Here is a 20,603-nt window from a genome sequence, read left to right as displayed (position 1 = left end):
GCCTGCTCTCAGGGATGTCAGCACTGTTGCACCATTGTTGACATTTTTTCAGGTTGAAGTGTTGCTGTTTCAGTCTGCTCAGCTGACTCCAGCCACACCGCTGTGGCCCTTAGAATTAATCTGTGTCAGGTTTTCGGCGTCCTGGACTATTTATCTGCAGCCTGAAAACGGTACACCTTTTACTGCAAAAGCCATGTAATGATAGGCTGATAGTCAAGGTGTATGACGGACTTCCACACTCCCCACCATCCACCAGCATCTGGTATTGTTGAGTGTTGGAATGGCCTCCTCGGAAATGGACTCAAAAGGATTTCAGACTCTATCACCCTTGCCTCCTTCCGGTCCATACACCCTAGTAAAGCAGTTGGGTCAATGAATATGGCTCTCCCCAGAAAGTAATCAATTCCTTTCAGCTGCTCCCTGGGTAATTAGTGATCAGGGGTTATATGGGCACATTTTGACAATCTGGGATCCTCCGTTGAACATTCCTGGGTATAATCTTTCTTTCACCTAGCGACCCCAGACCAGCCTGGCTGGTAACCCTCTGCGTGGCAGCCCAGCCAGCAGGGAGGGAGCCTGAGAGACTGAGATTTAATTCTGGTTCAGCTACCTGGATTCTCTGGTTGGATGGACACTGTCCTAGATCACAAGGCTAATTACTACTTGGTTCAGTACATTGCTTACTATGTCTCCCAACAGTGACCCATATGGGCCAAAGTGTACAACATAACAGATCTCTGTGAGTTTATAAAAATGCCCTTGTCTTTCTTGTACCTGACCCATTCAGATGAAAGGTCTGGGAACTAGTAGAAGATAATTGGGCAGGGGGAGGTGAATTTATAGCTACTAGAATGGGCCATAATGATTTTGTGTCAGTAGAGGATGAGGAACAACACAGAACCTGAAGAGGAAACACCTCAGACCTCAGGAAGTACAGGAAAGGGACAGGCATTAATGATCTTTGCCTTTCAGAACCACCCCCTGGAGCCTTCCTCACAAAGGAAAATGCCCTGGCACGTCTCTCCCAAACTGTTGCAAGAGCCTTAAGTTTAACTGTCAGGTCTTCCAATACCTACTACCAGGATGCTATCACCATTCCCCTTAATCTTGCTGAGAAGTCTGTCAGAAACAGCGGGTAGGGTCCCAGCTCCTGCATCTCACATGCAAAACACCTGCCAACACCTCCAAATGTCTCCCTGAACCACTTCCCTTGGTCATCACTCAGCCATTCTGTGGGGCAGAAGAATGCCATGTGGCCGGGGGCATGGTCATCTAGGACTAGACGCAAGTTTTCAAACAGAACTGAGAACCCCTGACAATGTCGAACTTCACCTGAGTCCTGAAAACAGTGACAGTTAAGAAATCCCTCCTACCTATTTGTGTTCCTTTTCGAGAAATGACCTACCACAAACAACCATTCTTCCCACATGACTTAGATAAGTCTGGCTGTCCATTCTTTCCCATGACCCCCATACGACTTGTAAACGACTCCCTTGTTTACCTGTGACAAGAACAAATGCAGACCTTTCTCCTTTTGCCTGTATCTGCAGACAAGGCCAGACACAGACCCTCCAACTCCCCATTCTGTCTCATGAATGCTTAACTGAGATTAGAAATCTGTCTCGCTTAAATATTTACAAATGATGTGACTGACAAGGGCTTAATTTCTAAAATATACAAACAGCTCATACAACTCAATAACAACAATAAAAAAAACCCAATCAAAATAACGGGCAGAAGACCCAAGCAGACATTTCTCCAAAGAAGACATACAGATGGCCAATAGGCACATGAAAAGATGCTCAACATTGCTAATTATTAGAGAAATGCAAATAAAAACTACAATGAGGTATCACCTCACACCAGTCAGAATGGCCATCATTAAAAAGATCACAAACAATGAATACTGGAGAGGATGTGGAGAAAAGAGAACCATAAATATACACTTGTTTCTCTAACAAGGTCTATCAATATCGATATCGTTCTCCTGAACAAGAATAAGAGAACCACAGGATTCTTTGTTTTTCCTTTCACTCACTCTCCAACTACCTCTTGTGTGTATAATTGTCATTTTAGTTCCATTTTGTAATGATGTACATTCATATACATTTGCATTGTATTTTTTCATTTAGATAACAGAAACAAGCACTGATGTCAAAAATATACTTGAAGGGGCTTCCCTGGTGGCGCAGTGGTTGAGAATCTGCCTGCTAATGCAGGGGACATGGGTTCGAGCCCTGGTCTGGGAAGATCCCACATGCCACGGAGCAACTAGGCCCGTGAGCCACAACTACTGAGCCTGCGCGTCTGGAGCCTGTGCTCCGCAACAAGAGAGGCCACGATAGTGAGAGGCCCGCACACCGCGATGAAGAGTGGCCCCCGCTTGCCACAACTGGAGGAAGCCCTCACACAGAAACGAAGACCCAACACAGCCTAAATAATTAATTAATTAATTAATTAATTAATTAAAAGGTGCTAATAATTTAAAAAATATATATATATACTTGAAGAAAACTTTACCACACTAATGGAAAATGCAAAGATTACTTGAAAAAATACAGACATACTCTGTACTTTAGTAGTAAATCTGAATTATAAAGAGACAAATGGGGCTTCCCTGGTGGCGCAGTGGTTGAGAATCTGCCTGCCAATGCAGGGGACACGGGTTTGAGCCCCGGTCTGGGAAGATCCCACATGCCGCAGAGCAACTAGGCCTGTGAGCCACAACTACTGAGCCTGCGCGTCTGGAGCCTGTGCTCCGCAACAAGAGAGGCCACGACAGTGAGAGGCCCGCGCACCGCGATGAAGAGTGGCCCCCGCTTGCCACAACTAGAGAAAGCCCTCGCACAGAAACGAAGACCCAACACAGCCAAAAATAAATATAAATAAAATAAAAAAAAAAAAAAAGAGACAAATGGTCCTATCTTAAAATACAAGTTTAATGCAAACTCACTGACAACAACAAGAGGATTATTTTTAAATTTGGTAAGCTGATTATAAATTGTGTATGGAAAATAAAACAGTCAAGAAAACAGTAAATTTCTGAAAAAGAAGAGTAATCAGAGACTTAGTTCTCCTATGTATTAGAATAAACTATAAATACAGAGGAATTAGAATCATAAAGACTACGACTATTAGATCAACAGAAGGGAATAAGGTGCATAAATATACCCAGAGTTATGTATTAGAATATAAATATTTTATATATATATCCTAATGTAGTGTTGCATATTAGTGGGGAAAATATAGGTTATTCAATAACTGGTATTGGGACAAATGTGTAGGCATCTTGAAGAAAATGAAGATTGATCCCTAGCTAAGGCTTTACAACAACAACCAAAAATCCAGATAGTCACAGAAGTAAAAGCAAAACTAAAAACATGAAAGTATCAATACTAAAAAGAAAATGCAGGAATTTTTTTTTAAATATAGCTGAGCAATGGGGAAGGCCTTCTCCTTATGACACAAAGCTTGGAGGACATAAAAGATTGATAAGCACAATTATGTGAAATGCACGGAGAAAAAGTCAATATTTTCCTTTAAAAGACAACTGAGAAGTTGAGGGAAAATATTTGGGACCCATATAAAAGACAAAGAGCTACTGTCATTAATACGTAAATACCAAAAACCTAATAGAAAAACGGGCAAAGGAAATTTAAAATCAGCTCAGGAAAAATAATATAAATGGATCTTTAAACACAATTACATATATTCGACCTTAGTCATAACATGAGAAATGCAAATTAGATCTGTACTAAGATACCATGTTTTAACTTATTATATGGGCCAGAAAGAAAAATATGACAAGACACTCTTCTGTCTTGGGTATGGTGAAAACAGGCATTCTTATACAACTGATACAACCCACAAAGAAGGTCATTTTGCTATATCAATCAAAAATGAAAATGCATATATATCGTTTGTCCTGAGAATTCCATTTGCAGAAATTTCTCTTTAAACATATTCCCTCCTGTGTTAACTGAAATATGTATAAGGATGAAATAAGGATTTTCATTGCAGCATTGTCTGTAATAGCAAAAGACTGGAAGCATCTTAAATGTCTATTAACGGGGGGCTGGTTATATTGTGATATATCCATATAATTGAATAAAATTCAGCCTTTAAAAAGAATGAGGCAACTCATTACATCTACTGACATTTAATGATCACCAAGATTTATTTTTAAATGAGAAAAGTGTTGGAAGTTTAAAAATGGCTATAGCAGAGTGTGTGTGTGTCTGTGTGTGTATGTATGTATGTTTTTGTAGCTGTCTTTGGAAAGGGTTTATGGGAGACTGCGGTCAAAATTGGAGGGTAGGTATTCTTTTCCTTTTCAAAAGATTTTTACAAAATATAATACTCATTCAAAAAATACATGAAACATAAATATTTGGCTTAACTAATTATTCAAGGCAAATACCTACGTAATTCCCACTCTGGTCTGGAAACAGAACATTGCCACCTCTTTGCCCAGAAACCTTCCTCATGCCTCTTTCCCTCCTTCCACCCAGCCTCCCCATCAATCATGGAAACCACTATCCTGCCTCTGATAGTAAGCACTTGCTTTTGAGTTTCACGACCTAACCATACATCCCTGTACAATATGGTTTTGTTCTGCTTTAATTTACATAAATTAAAACAATACAAATTATTTTGTGTCTGGCTTCTTTCACTCAATATTATGTTCAATTTCTGTATCCATTCTACTATTGATGGACATTTAAGTTATTTCCAGTTTCTTGCTATTACAAGTAATGCTACAGGGAGCATTTAAATGTGTGTCCTGGTACATTAGCCAAGGATTTCTCTTGGGTATTTTCCTAGGAGAAGTGTTTCCTCATATGGTCTATGTATGCTTTGATAAAGAAGGCTAAAATGTTTTCCAAAGAGATTGTGCCAATTTACACTCCCACCAGCAGAATATGAATTGCTGATATGAGCTAACATAGCAGCAGCTATATGTGCTGAAATGAGTATATGAACTACTGATATGACCCCCTATCCTTGCTAACACTTGTCATTGTTAGGCTTCTTAATTTTAGCCATTCTGGTGGGAGTGTAGTGGTATTACATTGCGGTTTAACTTTTGCATTTCCCTGATGACTAAAGAGATTGAGTACCATCTCAGGTGTTATTAACCATTTGGATTTCTTCCTTTGTTACACACCTATTCAAATAAGGCCTCTGACTACCGGGTAGTCTGCTTTTTCTTATTGTTTTGTTGTTCTTTATACATCCTGGATATAAGTCCTCTGTTGTCTGTTTCTTCTTCCACTCTGTGTCTTGTGATTTTCTTCTCAATGGAAGTAATTATCATAAAAGTCAGGAGGGTAGTTATCTTTGGGAGTAGGGGGATTCTGGAATGCTGACTATGGGCATTTTCTAGACCTACATAGTGAAAAATCACTGAGCTGTACATGTCTGTTTTGCACACTTTTCTGGATATATGTTATATTTCACAATAAAAACATTTTTAAAAGATAGGCTGAATCTACGACCCACTAACTCCACCCCGTGCATATAGTCAAGAGAGGGGTGGACACATGTACATGACAAGACATGAACAAAAATGTTCATGGCAGCATTGTTTATAATTCATATACTATCTCACCAAAAGACTTAAAATTACTAAAAATTGATAAAAATTTGTTTTGTGGGACACCTTTCGTGAACTTAAAAGGAGAAAATAAGAATATGTTCTCAGCTGCTTTTATCTGCATAAAGAAACTCAAGCAGAGAAAACTAACTAACTTGGTTATATGTATTAAAGAGAGATGAACAGATAGGAGAAAGATGGGTAAGAGAATTTAGACTATATAGCTTTGTATATTTAAAATTTTTATATATATTTTAATTTTTTATTTTTGAGCCATGTGTCTATTATTTTTTAAAAATTAGATTAAAAAACTATTACTAATATCCTTAGAGTGATAAGATGCTACATCCATAAAACAAAAATAGTATGCTATTATAAGGGAATATCCTGAAAAGAAACAGAGCTATTTAAAATAAAAACGTATGTATGGCTGTTATCATAACAGATGCCATCTTGGGCCTCTGCAGTTCCTCCTGTCCTTCCAGTGACCCTGCCTAGAGCTGTACTGTGTAGTAAGCCTCTTCTCTGTCACCAAGGGCTTTGTAGTTAATAGATATTGTTTCACGATCGTTAGGTCTGGTGGCCTCTACGCTCTGGTAGTCTTTAAACAATAATGAAGGGCTTCCCTGGTGGCGCAGTGGTTGGGAATCCGCCTACTAATGCAGGGGACAGGGGTTCAAGTCCTGGTCCAGGAAGATCCCACATGCCACGGAGCAACTAAGCCCGTGTGCCACAACTACTGAGCCTGTGCTCTAGAGACCGTGAGCCACAACTACCGAGCCCGCGTGCCACAACTACTGAAGTCTGCATGCCTAGAGCCCATGCTCTGCAACGAGAAGCCCATGCACTACAACGTAGAGTAGCCCCCGCTCGCCGCAACTAGAGAAAACCCACGTGCAGCAACAAAGACCCAACGCAGCCAAAAATAAATAAAAATAAAATAAATTTATAAACAATAATGAAGACCTTCACTGACATATTCCCAGTGCTCATAAGACCAGTTACCCATTCATAAATCTTGACTTAGGAATGCACTTCCTGTTTCCAAGCACGTACCCCCATACCCTAGGTTAACTATGAAATTGTCCCAATCGTCCCTCAGCTGTGCAGAATGCAGCTGCAAATACTTCTGGATCATCGCCCCCCTGATCCCACCCTGTGAGTAAGTTACCCTATATCAATAAACTGATCCATTGATTATATGGAGCTGCCTGCCTCATTTTTCAGTCTCAAGATACCTTCCCAGTTTGATGGGCACTTTTCATTGCCTCCATCCTCCAACAATATAGAACAGCATTAATGAGAGATACAGAAGAAAATCTGGGAGATGAAGTTTAAAAAAAAACTTCTAGAAAGGCGAGCAAAAGAAAAAGAAATGGAAATCAGTAGGACAAAGAATTTAAAATATGGAGGATCAACAACGGAACAAGAATAGTTTTTTGAAAAGCAGAGAAAACGTGTGTATGGGTAGAAAAGGACTAGACTGGAAACAGACTTGTAAAATTCTACACAAAAATGATTTCCAACCTAGAATTCTATGCCCAGCCAAAAAGATAAATTTAGTGTCAGGGTCAAATAAATATATTTCCATGGTATTTATTACTTTTTTTACTTCTATCGGTTTACTTATACAATTATATATATTATATAAATACATTTTTGCGTGACATTTTCAGACATGCAAAGCTTCAAAAAGTTCACCTGTCATGCATCCATTCTCAAGGATATACTGGAGGATGTGCTCCCAAAATATTAGGGGGTAAACCAAGAAAGAGGAAGACACAGGATCCAGGAAACAGGAAGGAAGATACAGGATTCCCAGGAAAGGGAATCTGACACAAGACAGAGGTAAAAAGGATTTCCTGAGGGATGGCGAACAGAACACACCAAGGTCATAGCTGTGTGTGAAGCTGAGAGAGCAACCAAACTAGCCTTCAGTGAATCAATAAGGTCCAGGAGAGATTTCTTCAAAGAGAAGACATTGATACCCAGAGTTGAGATAGCCCCCCCTCCATTACTAGCTGTGTTAACTTGGGCCAGATAGTTTTTGTTTATGCCACAGCTTCCCCTTCCATAAAATGGGAATAACAATGGTACCTACTTCTCCAGGTTGTTAGGAAGATGAGTTAGTATATGTAGTGTGTGTGTAACAGTGCTGGGCATATAGTAAACATTATGTGAGTGTTTATAATTATTGTCACTATGATCATTACCTAATATGTTTGAATATACAGAGTGGAGATTTAAACAACTGGAAAGAATTTGGAGTTGAATTATTGATATGTATATAGTAAAGCAAAGAAATGACTAAACCAGAAAAAAAAATAGTTAATTCCAGGCAAAAGAAAAAGTTGTGCAGAAATAGTAATCACAGCATGGATACTACATGACTTAACTATAAACAGTCACAATAATAAACCTTGACAGTAGATCTAATCAAAACAGTGATAGCTAGAGGCAAATGTGTGTATGAGTGGAGGTGCATGGAAAAGCTGAATCTCTACCTTCCATAGTGGAAAGCCAATAGATAATGCCCAAAACGAAAAAAAAATTCCATTAAAAAGATTAAGAGTGCTTGCTTCTAGGGAGTTGGAATCTGGGAGAAACAAAGCAGGGAAGAGCCACTGTTTTAAGAAGACTTCGAAAACTACTTGTCACCTTTTGCCACTTATAAATAAAACTAGAAACTAATTTCAAATTACAAAGTGGCAAAAAATATTCACAAAAATATATAAGAATGATAAAGGGTTATTAACCTTAATATTCAAAAAAACTGTAAACATCCATAAGCTAAAATAAATAAATCAGCAATGGACAGGAAAAGGAAATTCACATAAGGGAAATAAATCCAATAAAAATCCCCTGATTATGTTGCCTGGTTAAAAAAAAGTCGTACAAATTAAAATAATGAGATACTATCTTTCATTCTGGATGAATTCCAGTCCCTGGGCACCTCTTCTTCTTCCTTACCTCACAGGAGTTGTCACATCCCCCTGTAGTCAGGGCCAGGGATGGCCCAGGAGCGCACCGGTTGGCTGGCATCTTCCCCCTGGGCCTAAGCACCCGGGCTCTCTTGCTGACAACTCCACTCTTCCCAGGAACCCGAGGTCAGGTGGGCACCTGTGGACTCAACCAGAGCTGCTGGGGCCTGAAGGAAGATCCTGCAGCCTTCACTATGGGGTCTGGCCCAGGGGCTCCACAGAGACTCCAAGAAACCTGGAAAGACAGTGTCCACTTGGTCAGGCATTCAACATTCACCGCACAAGCGCTTCCTGAGGGCACCGAAGTATAGTTCATGACACTGGATACTGTGGAGTAGACAAAGCCACATCAACACCGATTCGAGTTATTCATCAAAATGGAATATGAGCAAGACCATGAGATTTAGACTAAAATTAATAAAAGTTTCATTTCTAGCTCTGCCAACCTTTAGCTATATGAATATGAAAATGTTTCTTCAGATTTTTTTCCCAAAACAAATCAAAACTATTTATTTCAAGGGGTTGTGAAAATTAAATGAGATGATGTTTTTAAGGCACTCAGCACCAGACTGGCCCAGGTAAACATTTAATTCATATTAGCAAGTACTGTTATTACAAAGAATCATGTAATATACAGAAGGAGGTACCTCATTTAATTTGCACAACAATCACGTCATCTATGTGTTGCTGTAGTTATTATTATCTCATTTTATGCATACAGAAACAGAGGTTTAGTGATGTTAAATCAAACTCAGTCTACCTGGCTTCCAAGTTCACATTCTCAATCGTACACCACATGGTACCTTTTATGTGGGAGGCTCAAAATAAACATGGTTCTATTTAATAGATGTTGAAAACATGACCGTAATTTGGAATAAAAATGTTAAGTATAGTTTCTTAAAACAGAAGAGATATGCCATAAGGAAAATACTAGTAGCCTGGGACTAAAATTTTTAATTACCTCAAAAACATCCAGAGGTGAAAACTGTTTCTCCTGTTGAGGGAACTAGGGAGGGGAGCGTGTCTCTGTGTCCAAATTGAGGTACAATTTTATTACGATCAACTAATACAGGCACTACAGATTTAGTCATGCTTGTTGGGAAAGGGTAAATATCACATAAAATGAAGAGGAAGTTAATTAGGACAACAAAAGTTAAGAAATGAGATGAAGAGGAAACAAAAGAGTAAAAGAAATAAGGAGTAAAATAAAATTAAAGGTATGAACAAATTAAATTTTAAACACATAAAGATGATGTTGTGCCAAAGAAAGAGAATATGCTTTCTTTTCTTACGTCCATGGAACTTTTACAAAATTCTATCAAATAACCTGACCACACAAAAAATCTGGTAGATGTCTGAATGTTGGGAATTGACAGACTACATTCTCTGATTATAGTATAAGATGTTCAACGTCATTAGTCCTTAGGGAAATGCAATCAAAACCAAAAATGGGGCTTCCCTGGTGGCGCAGTGGTTGAGAGTCTGCCTGCCAATGCAGGGGACACGGGTTCGAGCCCTGGTCTGGGAAGATCCCACATGCCGCGGAGCAACTAGGCCCGTGAGCCACAACTACTGAGCCTGCGCGTCTGGAGCCTGTGCCCCGCAACAAGAGAGGCCACGATAGTGAGAAGCCCGCACACCACGATGAAGAGTGGCCCCCGCTTGCTACAACTGGAGAAAGCCCTCGCACAGAAACGAAGACCCAACACAGCCAAAGATTAAAAAAAAAAAAAGTAAATTAATTATAAAAAAAAAAAAACCAAAAATGTTCTGGGACTTCCCTGGTGGTCCAGTGGTTAAGAATCTGTCTTGCTATGCAGGGGACTTCAGTTTGATCCCTGGTCGGGGAACTAAGATCCCACATGCCGCGGGGCAACTAAGCCCGTGCGACACAACTAGAGAACCCGACTGCTGCAACTACAGAGCCCACGCACTCTGGAGCCCGTGCACCGCAACGAAGAGCCCGCACACCACAACAAAAGGTCCTGCATGCCGCAACTAAGACCCGACACAGCCAAAAAATAAATAAATATTTTTAAAAATAAAAAATGTTCTATTCATTAGGAGACCACTTCATATACACAAAGATGGCAAAAAAAAAGGACAGTAACAAGTGTTGGTGAGATGTGAATGAATTTGAGCTCATACATTACTGGTAGAATTGTAAAATGGTGCAGCCACTCTGAAAAACAGGTTGGCAGTTCCTCAAAATGCTACCCATAGAGTTGTCATATGACCCAGCGGTTCCACTCCTAGGTATCTACCAAGAGAAATGAAAACCCATGTCCACTCCAAAACTTGTATACAAATATTCACAGCAGTATTACTCATAGTAGCCCAAAAGCCGAAAGCACTTAAATGTCCATCAACTGATGAACAGATAAACAAAATTTGGTCCATACAATGGAATATTATTTGGCAATAAAAAAAGAAGTACCAATACATGCTATAACATGAATGAACCTTGAAATCATTATCTTACGTGAAAGAAGCCAGTCACAAAGACCACATATTTTATGATTCCATTTATATGAAATGTCCGGAATAGGCAAATATAGAGAGACAGAAAACTGATTAGAAGTTGCCTAGGGCTGGGGGTGTGGGGTGGCATGAATGGTGAATATCTGCTAATGTGTGCAAGGTTTCTTTCTGGGGTGTTGAAAATATTCTAAAATTAGATTGTGGTGATGACTGAACAACTCTGTGAATGTACTGAAAACCACTGAATTGTATACTTTAAATGGGTGAATTTTAAGGTATTGAATATATATAAATAAGTCTGTTTTATGTATCTAAATAAATAAATCTGTTTTAAAAGAAAAGAAACAGTTTGCTAAATAATCCAGGATCAAAGTCGGAAATCAATACAGTAGCTAAACAATTTTTACCAGAAGTCATGAAACACGCTAAAGTTGTATACAGAGTAAAATTTATAGATTTAAATGGCTTTATTTTTAATTAAAGATAAATATAACAGGTGCAGATGGTATCACCTGGAGCTTGAGCAGCTGCACGAGGGTATCAAAGACAATGGCCAAGAACAAACTAAGAGGGCAGAAGTCCAGGAATGTATTCCATAGAGCCAGCCAAAAAACTTTAAGGTTAAAAAATACAGCAAAACCAGTTACCACTAATCTTAAGAAGATAAACATTGTGAATGATGAAAAAGTTAATAGAGTGGAAACAGCTTCTGTAGATATACAAAAGGAACCTGCACATTTCTTAAAAGGCCTTTCTCTTGAACCTCTGCAGAAACAGCTGATTGCTCAGCAGTGTCATGAAAATGAACCAGTTAATGGTGAGGAAGCTACAAGATTAATGGCTCAGCTGTAATACACTGGTGATGTATCAAACTGCCTCCAAAGACCAACAAAGTAAATGTTTTATACAATAAATAAATAAATAAAACAAAAAAGAGCTAAGTATTCAATCTAAAACGTCAGAAGTAGAAAAAAAAACAAAATGAAGCAACCCCCCAAAAGGAAAATAGTAATTAATAAAAACCTTAAATAAGTCAAATAAATATAACAATGGGAGTTTAAAGAAAACAAAGAGCTGGTCCTTTAAAATGACCGATGTCACAGATAACCCCCTAGCAAATGAGATAAAGAAGAGTTTAAAAACATACACACACACACACACACACACACACACACACACAGAGAGAGAGAGAGAGAGAGAGAGAGGGAAGGAGAGGGAGAGAGAGACAGAATGAGAATCTTTCCCAGATGAGGCAGTGTTTCAAAGTAGTTATTGCGGGATATTATGCATAACTGTATAGCAACATATTTTAATAATGATGTGAAACAGATGCTTCCCTAGCAAAATGTAAATTAACAAAGTTAATACAGGAAAATACAGGTAGAAAAGAATAATGAATGTAGAAGAGACCAGGGAAAAAATGACATAACAGCAAATACAAATAGAAAGACTCTGAAAGGTAAAAAGGAAAGGCAGACAGTCCACAGACCTCAGGGCCTAAGGAACAACATAGCGGTGAGTTCCCCGGGCTTCATTTTCCCTCCCATATATCACAAACAGGGCACTAGAAAAGTTTATAACTCAGAACCATCAATAGCTACAGACAAAAAAAGCTCTAAGAAAAGCCTGCTCCCCTTAATCAAAGGACCAAGAAAAGGGTGTCCTAACTGAATATACCCATCCTACTGCAGCCAAACACTAATAGAATACACATTCTCTTCAAGCACCTGTGCTACATTCTCCAGGGTCATAAAACAAACCTTAATAAATTGAAATCATACAGCATATGTTCCCTGATTATAATAGCATCAAACTAGAAATCAATAACAGAAAGGTAACAGGAAAGTCTCCAAACATTTGGAAATTAAACAACACATTTCTATATAATCCATGGATCAAAGAGGAAGTCTCAAGGGAAATTAAAAAGTAATGAATGAAAATCAAAATACAGCATATCAAAATTTGCAGGATGCAGATAAAGCAGTGTTGAGAGAGAAATTTATAATGCTAAATGTTTATATTAGAAAAGAATTAAGGTATTAAATCAGTAAGGTAAGCTCCCACCATAAGATACTAGAAAAAGAAGAGCAAAGAAAACCCAAAGCAAATAGAAAGAAAGAAGTAATAGATATAAGAGCAGAAATCAATAAAATTGAAAACAAAAACAATAGAGAAAAATCAATGAAAACAAAAGCTGGTTCTTTGAAAAGACTGATAAAATTGGTAATCCTCTAGCAAGACTGACAAAGGTAAAAAGAGAGAAGACACAAATTACCAATATCAGAAATGAAACAGGAGATATAACTATAGATCCTGCAGCCATTAAAAGAAAAGTAAGGGAATACCACACACCACTTTATGCACATAAATTCAACAACTTGGATGAAATAGTCCAATTCCTCACAAAACAGAGACTCCCACAACTTACCCACTATTAAATATGAAGATACTCTGAAAAGATATTAAATAGATAACCCAAATAGTCATTTGACTACTACAGAAATTGAAGCCATAATCAAAAGCTTCCAAAAGGAAATTTCCAGGCCCAGATGGTTTCACTGGAGAATTCTATCAAACATTTAAAGAAAAATAACATAATTCTACACAATCTCTTCCAGAAAATAGAACACTTTCTAACTCATTTATTGAGATCAGTATTACCCTAATACTAAAACCAGAAAAAGAAAGTACAAAAAAAGAAAACTATAGACCAACATCTCTCACGAACTTAGACACAAAAATCCTCAAAACAAAAAGCATTAACTAATCAATTCCTGCAATATAAAAAAAGAATTATACACCACAACCAAGTGAGGCTTATTCCAGGAATGTAAGGCTGATTCAATATTCAAAAATCAATAAGGGCATTCCCCCATATTAACAAGCCAAAGAAGAAAAACCATATAAATTCATACAGTATTGACAAAATTCAACACACATTCATGATAAAAGTAGATAGACACATAAATAAATGGAACATAATAGAGAACCTAGAAATAGCCACACAAAAGTATGGCAAATTTATTTTTGACACAGGTACAGAACGAGTCCGTGGAGGAACTACAGTCTTTTTAACAAACGGTGCTTGAGTAATTGGACATCCAAATAAATGCACCTTGATCTAAGTCTCACACTTCATACAAAACTTAACTCAAAATGGATCATGGGCAGCAGGAAGGAGAAATGAACAAATCATCATCACAGTGAAGACTTAATCTCTCCTTTCTCTGTAATAGAACTAGCAGACAAAAAAAAGTACAAATAACACAACTGACGACTAAACAATTAAATATTATTTTCGAATTATACATGGAACATTAAGAAAACAATTCACCAAGGACTAGGCCATGACTCCCCTCATATTTCAAGGAATGAGCTTCATGTAGACATTTTTCTAACCACAGAAAACTAAGGTTAGAACTCTAGTAAAAAGATAAACTTTTGTAAAATAAAAGCGCACTTCTAAATAATTCATGGGCAAAAAAAAAAAAATCAACTCTTAGAAAACACTTAGAACATAATGCACCAAACCTTGTGGGTCTCAGAGTGAACTTTAAGACCTTAACGTTGATATGAAAAAAGAGGAAAGCCTGAAAAATAACAAGCGAATCATCCAACTACGTTCAGACAACCGATTCCATCACTGACCACAGAGAATTCCCCAACACTCACCCTCCCCGGGTCCCCATCACCTCCACATCCCTCCGGCAAACAGCACTGAGATCCTCTTGACAACAACTATTAAACCGCGGCTGAAAACCGCAGCAGCTTCCGGTCACCACCCCTAGCACCGCCCCTTCTCGGGGTTTGGGGCTTCGCACGAAGGGGCGCGGTTCTGCACATGCGCAAAATCACATTCGAAGCCGTAGTCAGCCAGAGCCAACATGGAGATGTTACGGAGTCGGTGTTTTGGTTGCCCTCAGTGCCCCTAGGCAGCGTTGTCAGGCGGGGAACATGGCCGCGCCCAGGTTGCGCTTCCTCATGGGGTACGCCATGTTGGAGGAGTGTCCATTCCGTACAGAGGATGAGGAAGCCTCTAAACTCACATTGCTGAGCACTGGCGCTGTCTCACAGGTAGTGGGGAGCGGGGGTGGGGACGTTTCTCTGGGCGGGCATCCTGGGATCTGTGTAATAATGTTTAGAGAAGCTGAGAGGCCTCTGGAAAGACGCAGAGGTGCCCGTGGCTGTTATCTCCTGGCAGATACCACAGGATGAGAAGGAGAAATAGGACTGCTTGCGGGTCTCTCCTGGAACATACCGCGAGGGGAGAAAGGGAAGAAATCAGGGACCTGCAAGCCCTCCTAGGATATAGCCCTGGGAAAAAGGGGGAGGAGTCAGTGTTAGATTCCCCTCTGCTGGGCTTGTGGGGGTTGGCTGTGGGGTTTGGATGCTCCCATAATCTACATTATCTCCCACTCCAGCTACTCGAGCTAAAGTAAAAGTTCTTACCAATAATGGTTTTTGATTTTTCCCTTAATCTAATGCAATATGTCAATAAAAGTATCTTTAGGAAAATTTATTTTTATTTTCTCATAAAATAAAATCTATATAGTAATAGTGCCCTTACTTTGCAAATGTAGCTTTAAGGCAAGATTGATTCTGCCCTTCAACGAGTTTGTTGCCCCTTATCACCCCCAATATGGAAATTCTGGAGATGCCTGTGCCCTCCGGGAGATGTTACAGGGGCGGAAGGGGAAGAAGTCATGCTACCCTTCACCTGGGAATGCCTACTTATCTTTCAAAACCAAGTTCAGATATCTCCTCCAGGGAATCCTCCTGAAAGAGGTAGAAGGCTCTGTAACCCTCAGAAGGCCTTTCTGAATCCTCAAGTGAGGAAGGTGTTTTGAGGGGCTCAGGTGTGAACTTGCTGGATGCTCTCAGTCCAGTCACATCCCCTCTGGGCCTCAGTTTAACAATCTGGAATGTAAGGGTGTCCTATCCCAATTAGCCTAAGACCATCTGGGATTAATCTGTAGTCAGACAAATCTATCAGTCAGCGAGGGAGACCACACGCCAGAGGAACCATGGGGTGGCTCACTGAACAAAGGAAAAAATAGAGTTATTATGGAATTCTGAGAAATGGTGAAGTTCAGGTGAAATGTGAATGAAGCAGTGTTTTGGTAAACTCAAAGCAAAGCGGGGCTGTATGTGGACTATGAAGCGAACCCAGAATCCTGTTTCCTTGGAAACCATAAAGTTAAGGTAGATACAGAATTCTGTATCTAGATACCCCTTCTCTCTGCACTGGGGTTGGAAATCTTAGCTGCGGTGTCTAAGTGACTTAGAATCTTCAGCAAGAGTGGGATGTTTTATCTGTACTGATATCACTTCAAACAGCAGTTTCTGATAGCCTATGATTGTAGAGAACAGTTTCTCAGTGAGTAAAAAAGCAGTAGTCACTCAAAGTAGGAGTTATTTACTACATTACAGCTGCAGGACATCCTTGGGAGAAATAATATTTTCTGTTAATTTTGCATCTGACTATCTGTGTCTGTTCTCCCAGCCTTATGAGTGGCAGAGCAGACTTTTATACCCTGAGCTAATTTTTACTTTCTTAGAGGGTTGGACTCTCTGATTATCCCAGATTCTCTTTCTGCCCCTATAGCCCTGGTCTGAGTGTTTGTTGAATGAATAAATGAAAGAAGAAATGGAATTAGTGGAAGCATGTTTGGCATGCATATATGTCTAATAGAGCACCAGGAATCATTGTTAATGTGAGTGTCGTAATAGCACTATGGTTACGTTTTTAAAAAACTAAGTCTATTAGACTATTTCAGAGAAGAAAAAAAAAGAGCCAATAAACATATGAAGAGACGTTCAAAGTCATCAGCGATCAGGGAAATACAAATCAAGACGTGATGAGATGACATTTTACACCCATTCAATTTGCAAAAATTTAAGTCTGACAGTACAATGTTGCAGAGGATGTACAGCTACAGGATCTTTTTGCCCTGTTGAAGGAATATAGATCAGTGTAACTACTTTAGAAAATAGTTAGCATTTCCTCCTACAGCGAATGTGTACATACCTCACAATCTATCCAGTCCACTCTTAGGAATATACCCACGAGAAACACTTGCACATGAAACCTAGGATATGCGTGGCATCCTGTTCACAATAGCAAGACCTGGAAACAAAAATGGATGGAGTCAAAATGAATGAACTAGAACAGTACCCAACAATAAGGATGAATTTAAGGGAAAAAACAAACCCTGTGATTCCCAAAATAGTGTATAAAACATAACACACGTTTATAAAATTAAAAGCTACTAATATAAAGAACATGAACTATTTAGGATTTTGTATAGTTGTGATAAAATTATATAAAAAGGAAATCAAAAATTGATGAACTTGGGATTTAGGATGATGTCTACCTCAGCTGAGGGCAGGCAGGGCCATCAATTGGGGGAACACATGGATAGATGGAGGTTATTAAGGCCATACCTTTTCTTTTGGGTGGTAGGTGCATAAGTGCTAATTATATTATTGAAACTAACTTAATATTTAAGTGAATTGGGAAAATTAAACTGTTAGATAAACATCTAAATGTAAAAAGAGAAAGTCTGCATGGAGAAAAGTGATGTCCCTTTCTTGAATGGGGTAAGAAAATCTTTGGCCCCAGCCCAGAGATGCCACCCAGTTGTGGGATGAGCAGGGAGGCAGGAGCTCCATGGCATTGACACTTTCTGTGGCCCCTGCCAAAAGTGCTCTGGCCCCAGGGTTCACTCCATCACACCACTCGTGCACCTGCTCAAATGTCCTTTCTTCGGATGTTTTTCTTCCCCGATCTACCCCACAACTCTCTAGCTCCTCACCATGCTTTCGTTTTCTTCATAGCCTTCCTTTTTATCAGAAATTATCTTATTCATTTACTGTTTGCTCATTTCTTTGTTCGTGCTGATACTGCAGTGATTTCTGCTTCTCACATATGTGGAGTAATCAACTGCTTTATTTTTAGTATCTTACCATACATGTAGAGAGCAGCAAAACATATGCACTGGATTCATTTTCTTAAAAGATTAATTATTCCCTCCTAAAGACTCTGCAGGCATCTCTGGATGACATGACTAATTATAAAATTGATTTCTAGAGTAATGCAGAAAATACTAGAGATGGAGAACTTCCAAGTATGTAAGACCCTATTTGTTCATTCACCAAATATTTATTGATCACCAGTCACTGCTCTTGGTGCTTGATGTTTGGTAAAACAAAACAGCCCCCAAGTCCCTAGCTTCCTGGACCTGGCATCCTAGTGGGGAAGAGAGGCAATAAACATTGTGGAAAGGTGATAACTGCTAAAGAGGGGTGGATAGGGCAGAGTGATGTGAATTGGAAATGCTGGAGGACTGCACTTTAAGTAGGAAGATCAGAGTCTCCTTTTAAACTCTACCACTGACTGCCCTGCATCCTGGAGCAGGCCAGTCTCAAATCCTCACATTTATATGGGCATGTAGTTGAAAACAAGGAAGAACGCAAGGTCAGAATATTTTCATATCTGCAGCTAAGGATGTAATGATGAGTACCTCTTTGCCCTACGGTAGATGCAAGGAGTAATATCCACAGTCTTCTCATCAGTCTTGTCTTGCATGCCTTCCTTCAGTAGGTAAAAAATAGTTTACAATATTTACTGAGCAGGGACCTCTGGACAAACAGCCACAACCATTTACATGTGTCAGTAGATAGAAGGCAATGATAGCTTATCTATTTTACACCCAGCTTTTTAATGGAAAAATTTCACACTATTATTGGGTAATCACAGAGTCCAGCCCTCTACTGTCCAGAATGTTGAACTGGGGCCCAAAAAGGACGTGACCGGTCTGAGGGCACAAAGACATAGAGAACACCAGAGCTCAGGGCCAGGTCCTTTCAAATAGGACCTGCGCGTCAGAAGGACCTTCAGCTGGCATGAAGCCTCTACCACCGTCAGAGAGGGCTTCCCACAGGAGACATGTGAGATGGGTTTTGAAGAATGTGTAGCAGTTCATCCATCGAAGGGATATCGTGGATTCTTCTCACCTCTGCCCCCACGACATCTCCCAGAGGGGCAATGGCTTCTCCATAATTTCCATATTTGAGGCCCTAAGGGGCAGCAAACTCCTTGTGGGACAGGATTGGAAATTTGTTGTAAGGCTGCACTTGCATAATTATTACTTAGATGTTATTTTACAAGGAAGTATGAATAATCCTAGAAGATGTTTTTATTGACACATTACATTAGACAGAGAAAACAACCATTAGCCATATCAATTTAAAACTAATTGTGGGGGGGTGTCCCTGGTGGCCTGCTGGTTAAGATTCTGGGCTTTCACTGCGGTGACCCGGGTTCAATCCCTGGTTGGGGAACTGAGATCCTACCAGCCAGGAGGTGCGGCCAAAAAATAAATAAACTAATTTTTGTTGATACCAATTATTTCAGATGGAGTGACTAGTGTGAGGGTTGATTGAGATTACCCCGACGCTCCCACCCCGACTTCTCTCCCCTCGTGGTATCTGCGGGGGGAGGGGTACAGTATCGCCCCTACTCTCCCTTCTACAACACTCCATAGTATCGGCCAGGGGAGGGTACCATCCTGATATTTCTCCCCTCAACTCCAGTGGTATCTCCCAGACTCACTCTGGGTTCTTATTCTTACTCTTTTCATTAGTAATGGCTCCCCTCTCACCCGTGCTATGTCCCTAGGAGCCCCTCAGAGGCTAAATGCAAAGACCCCCATGCACCAGGAAGTCTACCCAAAGAAGCGTAGTCCACCGTCTCCCAAGGCGGCCCCACTGTTCTGCTGCGTGAGGCAGGAGGCAACAGCTTCTTCCACTGTACGGCACGGACACCCTTCCATGATGGCGGCCCCCTGAAGCAGCAACATTTGGGTGCGGCCATATTCCGAGCCCAGCAAAGCCGCAGAGGGTAAGGGAACTCTCACGGACTCTGCGTGAAAGTGCCCTGTTGATTGGGGAACGGAGCTTCGCAAGTGCTTTTGAGCATGTGCATGAGACAGCCCCCGCCCCTCCACTAAACACCCGGGTGTTAGAGGTCGGCAATTGGAAGGGAAGCGGTTCTCAGCTGTTTACGAGTTAGCGTCGCGCGGAGGTGATTTTGAAGGGGGTTGGCTACTCTGAGCTGAGTGATGGTGGGGGGCGGAATCTGGGTTGGTGATGGGGCTACTGTGGATTCAGTGATGGGATCTTTTACATCGGATGCCCAGCTAATTGTTAGTCAGCCTTTCTTTTTCTAATTTAAGCCTTAAAGCTATACGTTTCCATCTAAGACCCACAAGATTTGTTGTATCGTATTATCATTATTGTTCATTTCCAAGTATTTTAAAATTCAGTTATGATTTTTTTCATTTCACACGTGTCACTTTGAAGCGCGTTTCTGTTTTGCAATAAACAGTTAATCCTTTTGTTATTGATTTCTAACCTCATTTCTCAGAGGTTAGATAATGTCATTTGTGTCATGAACGTTCCTTGAAACCTGTGGAGACTTGCCTTATGCCAAGTCCCATAAATGTGCCATCTATTGCTTTCAAAGAACATGTGTTCTCCGATTG

The 20,603-nt window shown here is 40.0% G+C and overlaps 3 protein-coding genes across 5 annotated transcripts in view; 2 read left to right on the top strand and 1 right to left on the bottom strand.

Moving 5' to 3' along the window:
- ZNF81 (zinc finger protein 81) overlaps positions 1-14,817 on the bottom strand; it is a 78,892-nt gene extending 64,075 nt beyond the window's left edge. Inside the window, exons 1-2 of one of the 2 annotated variants that reach the window (XM_007180276.3) lie at positions 14,731-14,817; positions 8,567-8,812 (exon numbers count right to left, since the gene is read on the bottom strand). In XM_007180276.3, the coding sequence (XP_007180338.2) occupies positions 8,567-8,638 (72 nt within the window). In that variant the 5' untranslated portion in view covers positions 8,639-8,812; positions 14,731-14,817. The remainder of the gene's footprint in view (positions 1-8,566; positions 8,813-14,730) is intronic. The other variant, XM_057537834.1, reaches the window with a different exon arrangement.
- LOC103012511 (ribosomal biogenesis factor-like) lies at positions 11,608-11,910 on the top strand. 2 transcript variants are annotated; one of them, XM_057537846.1, is made up of 2 exons: positions 11,608-11,730; positions 11,848-11,910. In XM_057537846.1, the coding sequence occupies exons 1-2, from the start codon at positions 11,608-11,610 to the stop codon at positions 11,908-11,910; spliced, it is 186 nt and encodes a 61-aa protein (XP_057393829.1). The 2 variants fall into 2 exon arrangements, with proteins under 2 accessions (XP_057393829.1, XP_028021798.2); XM_028165997.2 differs by having other exon boundaries at positions 11,608-11,910.
- An 82-nt stretch (positions 14,818-14,899) lies between the features above and the next one.
- On the top strand, positions 14,900-15,599 carry LOC103012225 (uncharacterized). Its single transcript, XM_028165996.1, is given in 6 exon segments — positions 14,900-14,926; positions 14,991-15,071; positions 15,073-15,132; positions 15,287-15,365; positions 15,368-15,406; positions 15,409-15,599. Coding segments are annotated over 6 exon segments (477 nt in total).
- The last annotated feature ends 5,004 nt before the right edge of the window (positions 15,600-20,603 follow it).

This window comes from Balaenoptera acutorostrata, chromosome X (genome assembly GCF_949987535.1).
Source record: "Balaenoptera acutorostrata chromosome X, mBalAcu1.1, whole genome shotgun sequence".
In the NCBI taxonomy this organism is placed as follows: domain Eukaryota; kingdom Metazoa; phylum Chordata; class Mammalia; order Artiodactyla; family Balaenopteridae; genus Balaenoptera; species Balaenoptera acutorostrata.
The sequence above is the reverse complement of the archived record's forward strand: the minus strand, read 5'-3'. Positions and strand labels throughout refer to the sequence as shown.